Genomic DNA, 14135 nt, shown 5'->3' with positions numbered 1-14135 from the left:
TTGTACAATAAAGGGGTGCCAAACTTGAGTGCACGCAGCTACGTCTGATTCAAGCTTTGGGCATTTCAAAGGTACTTGATTTCTTGCTCCAGGTACAGGGCTAGTCTAAGTTCTGATTACTTGCGATGACAGTCGCGTATGCATGCTTTAACATGTGTTTGCATGTTTGCAATCAGGAACAGCTGTAAAAATGTATTTTATGTTCAGCAGACACTAGCAACATACTAATAAATGTATTTCATGGTACAAAAAATACTTAAAATACCAAATTTTTTAACTGTTTCATCATTAATGCCCACAATATTAACAGGTCACATTATTTAAAAAACAATTCTGTGCGTTCTTTTGCAAATTTATATTCTACAAAGGTATTGGTCATATTCTGCAGTGCCTTATGTAGTAGATTTGAGCAGACCTACATCCATAATTATCAGCACACATGTCTTCAGATCCACTCTTTGTTGAATTTGGATGTGCCTATGCCCAAATTCTGTGCGTTTTAGAACAAACGCAGGTTGCGCTCAGTATGCGTGCCTTGAAGAATCAGGCCCATTGTGCCATTTTTAAGGAGGGATTAGAATTCTTAAATTCCTCTCTTTGATTATATGAACTGAAGAACAGTCTTTATAGGATACCACTAACCCTTCTCCATAAGCATCTAACAGTACCAAGATGTCTCCAAAGAAGAAGTCACAAGACCTCTATGACAGCTGGTCCTTTTGTGAAGATACCGGGTTTATCTGGCCCAATGCTACCAACTTCACGCTTGCTGGCCACCCACGGGTGCCTTCCTATGCCAGGGAAGTCTATCCAGTACCTTCTAGGATTCGTATAGTCACTCAGGCAAATGCAGTTATAAAAATACAACAGTACATTTATTGTCATACAAACAACACTAGAATATTATGTACACACAGTAAATAAATGCCAGGCAGGTTTACCACATCATCTGTCCCTTACCCCACTAGCTTAAGGAGTAATATTAACCTGGCTGTCCAGACTTCACAACCCATGGATCTCTCTCAGCTGCATATATAGACTAGTAGAGAACGACAACTCAAAAACTAGATCTTGCAATCTTCATGAATGAAATCCCACACCTTTTCCCCCTGGAGTCGTTCCTTATATCTCAGGTCTAATTTCCCCAGTCTTTCCCCTCCCTGGGCAAACCCCTGGGTCTATTCTTCTTAACCATTGGTCAGTACAGGACTAGGGGGTTTGGACAGAGCAGTGAAGATAAGCTTTCCTTTTACAGAAGCCCCCTGCTGGGATGCAGACAGTGCGTCTGGACTAGTCCTAAGGAGAACAATTGATGCTAATTGGATTCCCCTACTTCCAAGGATAAGGTAGCAGTGAGCCCCTCCTAAAATTAACCCCTTACACTACTTTGTGATGTCACAGGGTCCCCAGCTGTTCCAAGCTTCCTGTAGAGGAAGGAGGGGGGAGAATGAATGCAGCTCCAGCCCTCTCACCTGTATTATGGACACCACCTGATCTTTACCCATAGCCCGCCTTGCTTCAGTTTAAGGACAATGAATAACATTACTGCAAGTCATCAATATATAATACAGGGAGCTGCGAGCTGAAATCCAGCGAGAGATTACCATATTAACAGTATTAGTTTTTCCGCAGCGGATCCCGCGGACAATTGAATATGCCCCTTAGGTTTGATTCTTGCATTTCTTGCAAAGATGTTAAATTGCCTTTTGCAGGTAGTTACTCATCTGACATAATTCTTGCAAGGAAATGTTTTGTTTATCCCTAAAATGGGCGCTAATCTTAACTTCCCTGCCAAATACTGCCCAATTTTTATTTTAAAAGCTGGTGTCAAAATATTAGCAAATATATTGACTTCTAGATAAAATAATGGTTTAGCTAATTTGATACATCCTGCCCAGTTAGGATTCATACTACACTGACAACCTGTGGATAATATCAAAATAGTCTTAAATGTACTTCAATTATTTCAAACACAAAGGGCCTGAGTCATCAAGGCACGCGCACTGAGTGCAATGTGCGTTTGTTTTAAAAAGCACGTAAATCGGCTCTGCGCACTTCCAAATTTATCAAGGCACTGATCTCAAGATATGCTCTGCTCTACTAAACAAGACACAGCAAGATACGTCCAAAATCTATGTTGATTATAAATTCGCAAAAGAACGCACAGAAAAAAAAATATTTAGAATTAATGCCAGCAGTCAGTAATAAAGGCATTAATGATAACACTGTAAAAAAATGTAATAAAATGTAAAAAACATTACATTTTATTTTCTTCCTATAAAACACATTTATTAGGATGTGGTTAATGTCTACTGAGCATAAAATACATTTTTAAAGTCGCTCCTGTTTGCAAACACATGTTATACCATGTATATGAGACTGTCATCATTACATCATTACTAAACATACAGCAGAAAAACAAGTAACTTTGCCATGCCTAGAGCTGGATTCGGACGTTGCTGTGTGCGCTTGAGTTTTGCATGCCCTTACTGTATATTGATTACAGCCAGGGGAGGGCTGGCAGACTTCAGCCCAGGGGGCCAGCACACAGCAGCGGCCCATCCTTAAAGGGTGGTTTTTGGTACAATATATATTTATCTATATAAAAAGAGGCTATTGTAGTGTTGCTTAATCAATATATATATTTTTATGCCCAGGCCCAGAGCTGAATTAAGGCTCTGGGGGGCCTGGGCACTTTAGACTGGGTAACCCCCTATTATGTAACATGGTTATAATTTTAGAAAAATACACAGGCAATACTGTGTGCACTACTGTTAGGTGCACACAGTTCTGCCTTCACGAGCAGTACACAGTGAAGCGGGACATACCTCCCAACTGTCCTAAGCGAAACAGTCACCCAAGTTTGGGACTGTCTCACCAGATTCAGGACAGTTGGCAGACTGTCCTGCTCTCTCCTACCTGTCTTGTTACTGTCACCACTTGTGGCTGCTGGTTACTTTAGCTCATTTACTGGTTGTCTGGATCCTGGAATGTTTAAGGCCCTATTTGGAAAAAAAATGGGTACATGAAATTTAGAAAACTCCAACCAGTCCCGATGTTAAATCAATAGCACTCATGTTTTATAATTAGGCCTCCCTCCAGCCACAACATTAAAATAATATTCACATTTGCTAAATATATCTCTTTCTCTCCAACCAACCCTGACATTAGATAGCAAACACATTTAATATATAAACCTATTTCCCTCCCTTCAAACAGCCCCAACAATAACTTAAATAGCATTTACATTTAACAAATATTATCATTTCCCACAACAATCACAGGCATTAAAAAAACATAATCACATTTAATAAATAGACCTCATTTTCCACAACCAGTCCACAATTAATAAATAGCTCCCAAACCACCCCAGCATTAAATTAAAGGTCTAAGTACCCCATTATAAATTAATAGGCCCCACTATTAAATGAAATTGCCACACCATCACCCCAGAAATAAAATAATACCCAATAATTAGCCCCCACCTGCACTCGACATTTAAATTAATAGCCTACCTCCCACATTATATTAAGACCCCCCCTCCCTTCCACACTACATTAATTTACTGCCCCCCCACACACTACATTCATTTACTGCCCCCCCCCCACACACTACATTCATTTACTGCCCCCCCCCTCCACCCCCACAAGGTATTCATTTACTGGCCCCCACACATTTTGCATTCATTTACTGGTCATTTACTCACACACACACACAATATACCGGCCCCATACTCCTATATATATACACAATATGCTGCCACACACACACATACAATATGCTACCACACACACACATACAATATACTGGCCCCATACTCATATATATATATATATATATATATATATATATATATATATATAAAATACAAGTTAACCCGTGCATGATACTCATGCATTCTAGTCAAATCAAGCTACTTGAGGTGTAAAAAAGGTTCTTGTCATATATTTGGGGCTAGGCCAGGCCTCCTCAGGGGAAGAGCGTTATTTCCCGATGTAAGCGCCCTTTTTTAACATGGTTTTGTCCACTTGTCACCACCTCATCATTCTTCTCCATCACCTCATCCTTCATCTTCATCGCCTTATCCTTAATCTCCATCGTCTTACTGTTCTAAAAGCTCTCGATACACAACGTTTCTGCTAAACACCTTATCGCTGTGCTCAATCAGTCTTCCTTGAAGGGCAGTATTCATAACCTGCACTTTCACATCACTGCTTCTCCGTACTCGTGAAAATGCGACATACAATTGTCCATGACCAAACACAGGCTCTGGTAAATAAATACCCACACGGTCAAATGTTTGACCCTGTGACTTGTTAATGGTTATAGCAAATGCTGCCTTCAAAGGGAACTGCCGCCATCTTAGCTTAAACGGCAGTCCTGTTTCGGATGGACATAAGTCAATCTCCGAGGTATCATCACCTTTACTACCCCTCCCACGGGGGGAAGGGGGTATGATGGAAGTTAACTGACTTCACTATTATAATTTTTTTGTCAAATAATGTCAGTATACCAAATTTCAGGTCAATTGGATGAGCCATTTCTGAGAAAATAGTTTTTTCCACACACACACACACACACTAACACACGCCGCTAGGCTTATACATATTAGATGCTTCCACACACACACACAATATGCTGCTGCCACACATACAAGATGCTGCTGACACTGACACACATACATACATACATACATACATACATACAAGATACTGCTGACACACATACATACATACATACATACATACATACATACATACATGTTGCTACTGACACTGACACACATACATACATACATACATACATACATACATACATACATACATACAAGATGCTGCTGACACTGACACATTTGCTTTCAAGTTGGTTTAAAGTAATTTTAAATTAACTTGTGCTCAGATATGAAGCACTGATCTCTAGTAAAATATTAGCATTTAATACCACACTGTATATTTCTTTTTAAGTTCACAGTCAGGGTCTTTTAACTTCAGAAATTTTCTTGGGCCTGCTAGAGTCATGGATCACAAAAAATGTGCTCATTCTAGGTGATTTCAAAGGAATGTTCAAGGACCAACTACATCATTGCCTTTGAGCTTCGCTCTTTAGTGATATTGGTGTTAAAATGTTCTACATTGGTAAAAAATAAACTGCCTGAAATCGAAAGTTCAAAGAGGGAGCAAAGGACATATAAATATACACAATGAATGTCTGTTCTAGAGTACAACCCTGCACTTACCTTGTCCTATCCGAGCTGTGCGCTCTGGTCTGCAGTCTTCTGACATGGGACAGCACCTATCACGTGGTGCGCGTCCCATGTCACAACAGAAGGGAGGATGGGCTTTCGGTAGCAGCAGCCAATGAGAAGGTGGCTGGTCCCAGAGAAGGGGCCAGCCACCGAGTAAGTGAAGTTAGGGCCGGTCCAAAATACTGTTTTTGTGTCCGGTTTGGGGGACATCTTTTCCCCTGCCCCCCGCCCCAGCCCGCCCCTGATTACAGCCAAACTCCCCTTCCCATACACTCCCCAAAATCATAGGCTGGAGTCAGTGTCCAAAAACAGAATGGACAGGGCTGCCTGTACTTGTGTATGTCCCGGTACTGGGTATACGCAGGGTGATTTTGCATACAATACACTCAAAATAGGCAGATACATGCCTTGATGAATCAGGCCCAAATTGTTCCCTCAATGCTGCATACAACTCCCCCCCCCCCCCCAACTTCATGTCATTGTTTAAAACACGCTGTCTTCCAATTAGCAATTGGGCCCCTAGAGTAGCAGCTAACAGATGTCATGAGCCCATTTATGGAATTGAAACTGAGAAAGGGGTATATAAGTGTTCTCTATTTGCTGATGATCTACTCCTAACGCTACTTAAGCTTATGATCACCTTGTAGTACTTCCTCTCATTAACAGAGGATTTTGGTCTCTTATCAAGATTGCTTATCAAAAAATCTAAATTTGGAGCATCGATCTGCCCCCTCCATTATTCAAATTATTTGACCTAACTTCCCAATTGTGTTGAAGAAAGAATGCTTAGGTTATCTATTAATCAAAATATCCCCTTTCTAGTTTCAGTATATGAGTGCAGCAATGATTAGTCTTAGGAGGCTTAGTCTTACCTTACATACGGTCTAATTATAAAACTGTGACACTAGTGCAATTTATTTCATTTCAATTATGCCTTTTAGTCTTGTGTTTATAGCACTTTATCATATTATATTGTGTAAATTAGGGTTATCAGACTTTAGCATTTACTACTGACATTGTTAAGTCTACGTATGTTTGGAGCACAAATACGTCCCCCTCCAAAGGAGCCCCTAAACATGGTAATTTTTCAGTTGCTTATTTGATTTATATCTAGCATAAAATTATTGTCATTCCAAATGTGCAACAATGAAAGCTGTATTGTTTAAGAATGTCTTTCCTTTAACTCATAACAAAACTTTAATAATGCCACATATGGAAAAAAGGTATTCCAACTAGAGAAAAGGCAAGTTAATACGTAACAGTTAGTTTTACTCAGTAACTTCCATGGAAAAATGCGACATCCTAGAAATCATTGTGCTGCTTCTGGCCACCTAAGTTTGGAATTTAGAATTATTGTCATTAATGCAAGGTGACCAGAAGAAGGAACAGACTCATAAAATGCAGTGCTTAGCTATTATAGGAAAAATTGACAATTGTTCTATAATGTCAGCCCAGGATAACATACTTTACTTCCAAATATGTACAGCTGGACAATATGATTGGGCTGTCTTCAGTAACACACTCCCGTAAATCAACAAGTCTATAGATCACATGTCTACACAATCAGTTAAGGTGTCTCCTGAGAGCTTTGCATGTATATTATACAAAATGTGTTTGTGTTTTTTTAGTTACGGAACTTAAGATTTACTATCTACAAGATGCTATTATCTCCCACCTAACATTCACACACCATACAATCAGGTTCCGTTAACGTTGAAATAAAGAATCAAGCAGGAATATGAATGCAACAAAATGAAAATAACTAACACATACATTTCTTATTGCAAATATTCAGATTAGTGGTTTAAGCATTGTTGGCAGATTTGATCATGATTAAATTTGCGTTATTTGTATTTTAAAAGCTGCACTACTCCTATAAAAAAAATTCTGCAAGGTTGGGAAGAGCATATTAGCCAGCCTGTAAATAATCTATATAATGAAATAATAGGGAGAGGACATGGCGATTGCCTTTAATCCAGCACCAAGAATTTTGAAGAAGGTTCTCGATATGTCCCTCGCACTAACACCATACACACATTGGGGCTGATAAATCAAGATACACATTCGAGTGGAACCTGCGTTTAGTATTAAATGCATGTGTTTAGGCTTTGTGTACTCCCAAGTTCATTGCGGCTCTCAATATATGTGTGCTGTATAAATCAGGGACAGGTCTGCTGTACTCTAATACACAAATACATTTATTAGGACATTATTAATGTCTATTGAGCATAAAATACTTTTTTACAGTTGCTCGTGATTGCAAACACATGTTATAGCATGCATACAACACTGTCATCGCTACTGATCAGGACTTAGAATAGCCCTTTCACTGTAGCAAGAGATTTGGCAGAAAAACAAGTAACTTTGAGATGACCAGAGTTGGATTCAGACTTGGCTGTATGTGCTTGAGTTTGGCACGCTCCTACATTTGTCATAAAGTTTACAATAAGTAATTTATAATATTATTTGATCACAGGTGAGACTGGGCTGCTAATTTCAAAAATTACTACTACAAATCCTTTTACTGGATACGCAGGAGAGGAGTCTCTGACTGAGAAGAAAAGACTTCGAGATGTATTTATAAAGGGAGATTTGTATTTTAACAGTGGAGATTTGATAATGATAGACAAAGAAGGCTTTGTATATTTCCAGGATCGTGTAGGAGACACATTTCGGTAAGATATCTGCTGTCTTCTTTCAGCATAGCTCAATCATTAGACAAATGCTGCAATCTGATAGGTATGACCCCCTACACTCTGAGCACTAAGAAAGCTCATAGAATTCCTATAACATAACATTATCTCTTTGGGGTCAACCTTGTTGGTTATTGTATAGTATTTACCTTCAACTTCTGATTAAGATGTTCTAAATATGATAGGATTCACCCTGACATCCCTGTCTGCAATGTTCTTATACGTTTTCCAGAAAGCACATTGTAAGCTTGCCATTCTGTGCACCCATTCAAACTTGGTCTATTGGCTTTGGTGTGCTTAACCAGCATGACTGATTTGGCACACTCACAAGTAATGGAGCTCAGACATTGGTATGCAGCCCATTTACATGGAGCTCCCATATACGTGTGGATGCACCTATGTAAAGATTAGGTCTGGTGTTAATCATGAGCCGTTTATAAGATCTGTTTTGGGTTTGCTGATTTTTCTGATCCTTGCTGTGTGGAAAATTTGCCTGACCTTGCTCTCTTGCTGATTCCCTTACTTATGCCTGTAACTTGACTTTGCATTACTGTTTTAGTAGCTTGCTATCTGAAATGAAAATATCTTTCAGAGATCCTTCCTAACAAACTTTTCTGCCACAAGACTGGTTAAATTGTTTCACTGCTCACAATCTTATCAATACAAAAAATGCTTTTGGAGAGCAGTTAGAGATTTTGCTACTGCACCCTTTATCATTTATTTTCCAGTGTCACCAGTGTTTTACTGGGAATGGACTGAATGTCTTCTCGCGTTAGAAAATTCTGGGAATAGTTTATTGATGCATTGTTCACATTATTAAGGCTTATGTAACCACAGTCATTTATTGACTAGCTACGCAGTCTACTTACTACTAAGGTTACTTAAAAAAAACTTAATCTTTATTTAACTCATCCAGCTCAGTAAAATCAAAGTAGTAGTTTTTTTTACCTGTGTGAGTTATTTAGCTAGACTTTGTCTTATTTTATCAATAAACTATCACTTGACAAGTGATATTCAGCTACCTCTGTGGCAACTTACCGCTAGTATAAGGGGATCTGAGCATGCATGACTGGAAGCCCGAACTTGCATTTCCTGTTCCACTTTGTAGAAAAAAAATAAGTTAAAAAAAAACAAACAAAGTTTAAAAGTAAAATATGTTTGTTTTAAAAACATTAATATTTAAATAAAATTAACATGAAAACATGCGTCTTGAATATTTTTTCACCTATCATCTTCTATCTCCTGCTATTATCTTTTTTTAAGGATTACAGTGGTGTTAAATAGGCTTTGCCATGCTTTGCATGGGGAAGGATATTGCAGGTGATAGATGGTGAATATATTTGCCCCTGGGGCCTACCGTTGGTGATAGCATGACTGTAGCCCTGAAAAGATAGTGAGAAGTCCTATCTCTGGAAAAAGCACATGCCGGATGTAGGGCTTTTCTCCCTATAATAAATAGATCCCTGTGTATATTTTAAGGTAACTTTATGTATTGTTTATGGAAATTACAGCATGCACAATAAATTGCACCTATGCCACATTGATGCTAAACAAAAATACTTTAATTGCTACTCTGTATGCTATTCTGTATAATATGCTGATTTTCTTGTTGCTCATTATGGAACTGTCCTTCACTCTAGGTAATAAATGAGAAACTGATTATCACGATCCAGCACTCATCTGAGCCTGCGTGAAGTGTATGTGACAAAGAGTTAATAAAAACAACCACCTGGTCTATACAAAATGATTAAAGCCTTCCCTAGCCACACACAAACTTTACCTTACCAATTATGCCACAACCAAGGTTTTTTGTGAAGAGCTGACACTCTTAATCAGGAAACCTTCGTTTCTCTGTTAAAATGAATCTATCACTATTTACTTTAATCAGAGGTATCATAAACCAAAATGATCTCCCCTGACCCATATTTACCATAAACCAAATGATATCCCCTGTTTCAACTATGTAGCATTATAACCAAGGTGTCCAAAATGAGTTCGCAAGAACACAGAGACCTGAACCTATCAAGTGTAGTTTAATATAAAAAATAAATCCACAATGCTTAAGATAAAATAATTTCCAAATGACATACAAAGATATAATGCAATGGTTTCTTAGAAGAATATAAACGACAAAACACAAAAATGATAATTTACCTACAATCAAGTTTCTGTTTTGCTGGGAGTAGCAGAATAAAGGGACACTCCTCAATATGCCAATTGATTCCCAAAAGTGTACAAATCTGTTAGCTTTACAGGATATTTTAAACATGCAGCAGGTACATTGCAGCCCCCCTTCCTGTGATGTCAGAACTAGTAAATCTGTGTAAATGCAAATGAGGGGTTTATGAAACTATGGTTTCTTTATCCTTCTCACCAGAATGGCCTACAAATATGATAAGTTTCCCTTCATCTGAATAACAAACATGGCTCCTGTAATTATGATATGGATATTTTCCTGTGTCCTTATTTCACCAGTTTATTATTACCACTTAACAAGGATACCTGTCTCTTCATTCGAAGGGTCTTAGATATCCCAGATGTTTGTGTCTTTAAAGAGATATTTCACAGACTTCAACTTTTGCAACCTGTGCCATAAATTGATACAGGACAATCATCTATAATCATGGGTCTGGGCTCCCTTATCTACAAACACCTACTGGGGAGAGTACAGAGGGGTTTAACATAATCAAGGGACATAATAATTTAGAGTCGGTTTTAAGGCTTTAAACCTTGGCTGTACACAGAGCTCCTCTGAGGCATATCAAATTATTATTAGAAATTAATTCCCAAACCCATATTTGCAGTTGCATATGGCTAGTAATTAGCTTCCATTTGACACCGATATACTATGTATTTTATGGTTATTGCTAATGGCACTCCCCTGTGTCCTAGTTTTCATCATTATAAAGCTGTAACTCAAAATGTAGATTTTTTTTAAAATTAGATATCTCTTCTATGTGCTTTAGCAGAATTAATAGGAATGGATCTCTCTGAAGTTAGTTTGCATTGGTAGCTGTGTTATGTTCAGTCCTCCACCTGATGGACTCAAGATCTCAGAGAAGCCAGCAGTAGCTTACATTCACCCACCTCTGTCCTGCTTATACTTTCAAATCAAATGTAATGACATTTAACCTGGGTGATGCAGTGGAAGCAACGTTGACAGTGGTCAGCTTCTTAAAAAACACTAGATTTATAACCTATGCAGCATTAAATTATGGACTTTTCATTCTAATCCATCTGGTACACATGAATTCATTCTTTTGCAGCTGGAAAGGGGAAAACGTGGCAACTACTGAAGTGGCAGACATTGTTGGGATGACGGATTTCATTGAAGAGGTTAATGTTTATGGCGTTACTGTGCCTTGTGAGTATTCATTAGTACTGTAGTATACTTTTTAATTAGGCATTCTTAATTTTTCCGCTACTAGAATATGTCGCTAGGTGTCTTCTCATTTCTGTACATATATTATAAAAAATCTTGTCACGTTTTCCATTCATTTCAATGACATCTTAATTTCAACGACTTTTCTGCATGCGCCAGATTTAAACCAGATTTAAATGAATGTTAAAAAAACACTATTAAATACTAAATTGACTTAGGATGGATTCAACACAGGACAGCTGGGAAAAGCTTAGAAGGTTAGCTCTTATCTGCAGCCGATATAGGTTTGTTTTAAAGTCCATATATGAGGATGTGTCTACATCTTCTTTTTCTTTTACTCAATTTTCGCTTGTACAAACGATGACATGAATAAAATATAACAAAGAAATCACAATATAGGGTAGTATCTCTGAAAATATTTGAATAACCGCCAATCACCAAAAAAGTGATAATGATTTGTAATATTTTCTTTGATGTACTCTTCTGCACAAGAGAAAAAGACAGAGGCACCTCCTCATAAGGAGTGTTTGAAAAAAGACTTTCTGTTTATGGTATGTGATTTATTTTGTACACACATGCAATTTATTATTAGTTGTTTATGAGATCAACATTTTTAATTGCTACAGAGCCACTGTTTATGGTTATATGTTTATATGTAGTCACATCTGTTGCCTAGGTTGAGGTAGGTAGCAAGAAATTGTATTATATAAGGAATGCCAGGTTGTTAATATCACACACAGAAACCATGAAATAGGACCTGTTATCAGGTAATTAGCAGACCACACTGCAAGGTTTATAAAGGTTCAGACAGGAAGATGTCTTGCAGAAGAAAATGTGTAAGACATTAAATTGAGGGCAGATGCCCTTGCTGTATTAATTTCTATGATCGGGAGGCCTGTCAGGCAAGTAAGGTCCTAGCGCCTGAATCCTGACACCGTGATCGAGGTTGTACGTAAGGTAGTACCAGAGTGGACAAAGTACAGACATACAGTATATAATCTAAACCAAATAAATTATAATCAGATATATGTACCACTTCTCTACAACTGCGCTTAGCTTTTCATTTTTCCAGATCATGAAGGGAGAATTGGAATGGCATCCATCAAACTTAAGGAAGGACAATCATTTGATGGGGAAAAACTGTACAAACAAGTGTCAGATTATTTACCTGGTTACGCAAGACCTCGGTTTGTGAGAATACAAGTAAGCAAATTCTATATATTGTTATTTAAATCAGTATCCAGGCCAGTAATCTGTCATCAACTTCTTTAGGACCAGCATTATTTTATCACTTTATATTTTCAAATTTCTTATAGTTGCTCAAAGGATTACTTTATTTTTTAAGATATCTGTTAATATATTGTTTTTTTTATTATTGATAGGCTAAATATACATAAATTACACATTTTTTGTATTTCCAGCCTGCAATAATTTTATATGCATCCTGAATGGCAGTTTTTACTAATCAGAGAATCTGGTAGCCATTGGGGTACATGACTCAGACAGCAGAGTTTAGGATTAATTTCTATGAAGTAGTCAACAATAGCAAAAATGGCTTCTCCTCCTCCTCCCTGTGTAAAGCTCCTCAGCTTCCTAAACATTCCTGCTCTTAGGAACAAAAGGGATTTCCTTTCGAGGGACATCCATGGGTTTACGAGCAGGGTATTGGGAGTTTCTTATTAAAATCTCAATCTTGCTTAGGTTCCCTTTAGTTGCATAAATGTTATCTCTCCCCAAGTATTTCTCCCCACTATTAAACATCCTGCCTCATTTTATAAACAGCTTTCTTACTGTTTAATTATACATATGTACTTTTGAAGAACCTGCTCCAGATGTTATATGACTATATCTAATTAAGTATTGCTTAAATGTACAGGACATCATGGAAGTTACTGGAACCTACAAGCAGCGTAAAGTGGAACTGGTCAAAGAGGGCTTCAACCCACTCACTATAAAAGATCCTCTGTACTTCTTAGATGAAGCCAACACACGATACAGACCAATGGATTCCCAGACTTACAATGCCATTTTGGAAAAGATATTGAAACTGTAGTGTGATACACAAAATAGATCAAAGATTAATTACAGCTGTTCATGACTCAAATTAACATTTAAAAATGTTTTTATCAATTTCTCATGGATCTTATGTGTGAAATGACCAGACCATTTAAATAAAATGTGTGTGTGTGTGTATATATATGTATGTATATGCAGTGCTTGAGGTGGGCCAGTATGTGGCAGTATATACCAGCACTTAACCCATCCCCTACAGCTGTGCTGGATGTTACTTCACATTCACTACAGGCAGCAAAGTTCTAATCCTGGTGCTGCAAGGGACAGTAGGGAACAAATAAGGATGTTCCACCTCCATCTCCTTATGTCTGCACAGAACACCTGAGGAGAATAAACACATTGTGTGCTTAAAAAAAGTATAATATTTAATTTTTCATTTACACATTCTCACAAGTCCCTGAACATTATGCTCCTTCCCCACCTGATATGGCATGATGCTAAGCTTTGTCCAAACTGTGAGTTGTTAGATGAGTTTTAGATTAAAGATCTTTTGGGCACATATGAATAGGCTTGGCACACATCCTGTACAGTGGCTACACCTACAGAGGCCTTTAAAGTTAACATCTCTTATGACAAATTTGAATATGCTTTTGTTGGTCACTTCTCAGAAACGCTGCACACAGATATACATTCACTCTCTGACCATCATGTGCAAACAACAGGACTCTTTCATAAACCATTCTGGGCTGTGGCAATATTCAGTCATGAGGGGATATATAATTGCCAAATATGTAAACATGAT

At 37.9% G+C, this 14135-nt stretch overlaps 1 protein-coding gene across 1 annotated transcript in view; it reads left to right on the top strand.

Annotated features, from left to right (window-relative positions):
- LOC142151997 (long-chain fatty acid transport protein 2-like) overlaps positions 1 to 13452 on the top strand; it is a 38907-nt gene extending 25455 nt beyond the window's left edge. Inside the window, exons 7-10 of the mRNA XM_075208172.1 lie at positions 7722 to 7920; positions 11205 to 11302; positions 12393 to 12523; positions 13197 to 13452. Of these exons, the coding sequence (XP_075064273.1) occupies positions 7722 to 7920; positions 11205 to 11302; positions 12393 to 12523; positions 13197 to 13373 (605 nt within the window). The 3' untranslated portion in view covers positions 13374 to 13452. The remainder of the gene's footprint in view (positions 1 to 7721; positions 7921 to 11204; positions 11303 to 12392; positions 12524 to 13196) is intronic.
- The last annotated feature ends 683 nt before the right edge of the window (positions 13453 to 14135 follow it).

Source organism: Mixophyes fleayi, chromosome 4 (assembly GCF_038048845.1).
Source record: "Mixophyes fleayi isolate aMixFle1 chromosome 4, aMixFle1.hap1, whole genome shotgun sequence".
Lineage (NCBI taxonomy): Eukaryota > Metazoa > Chordata > Amphibia > Anura > Limnodynastidae > Mixophyes > Mixophyes fleayi.
This window is presented reverse-complemented; position numbering and strand designations above follow the sequence as displayed.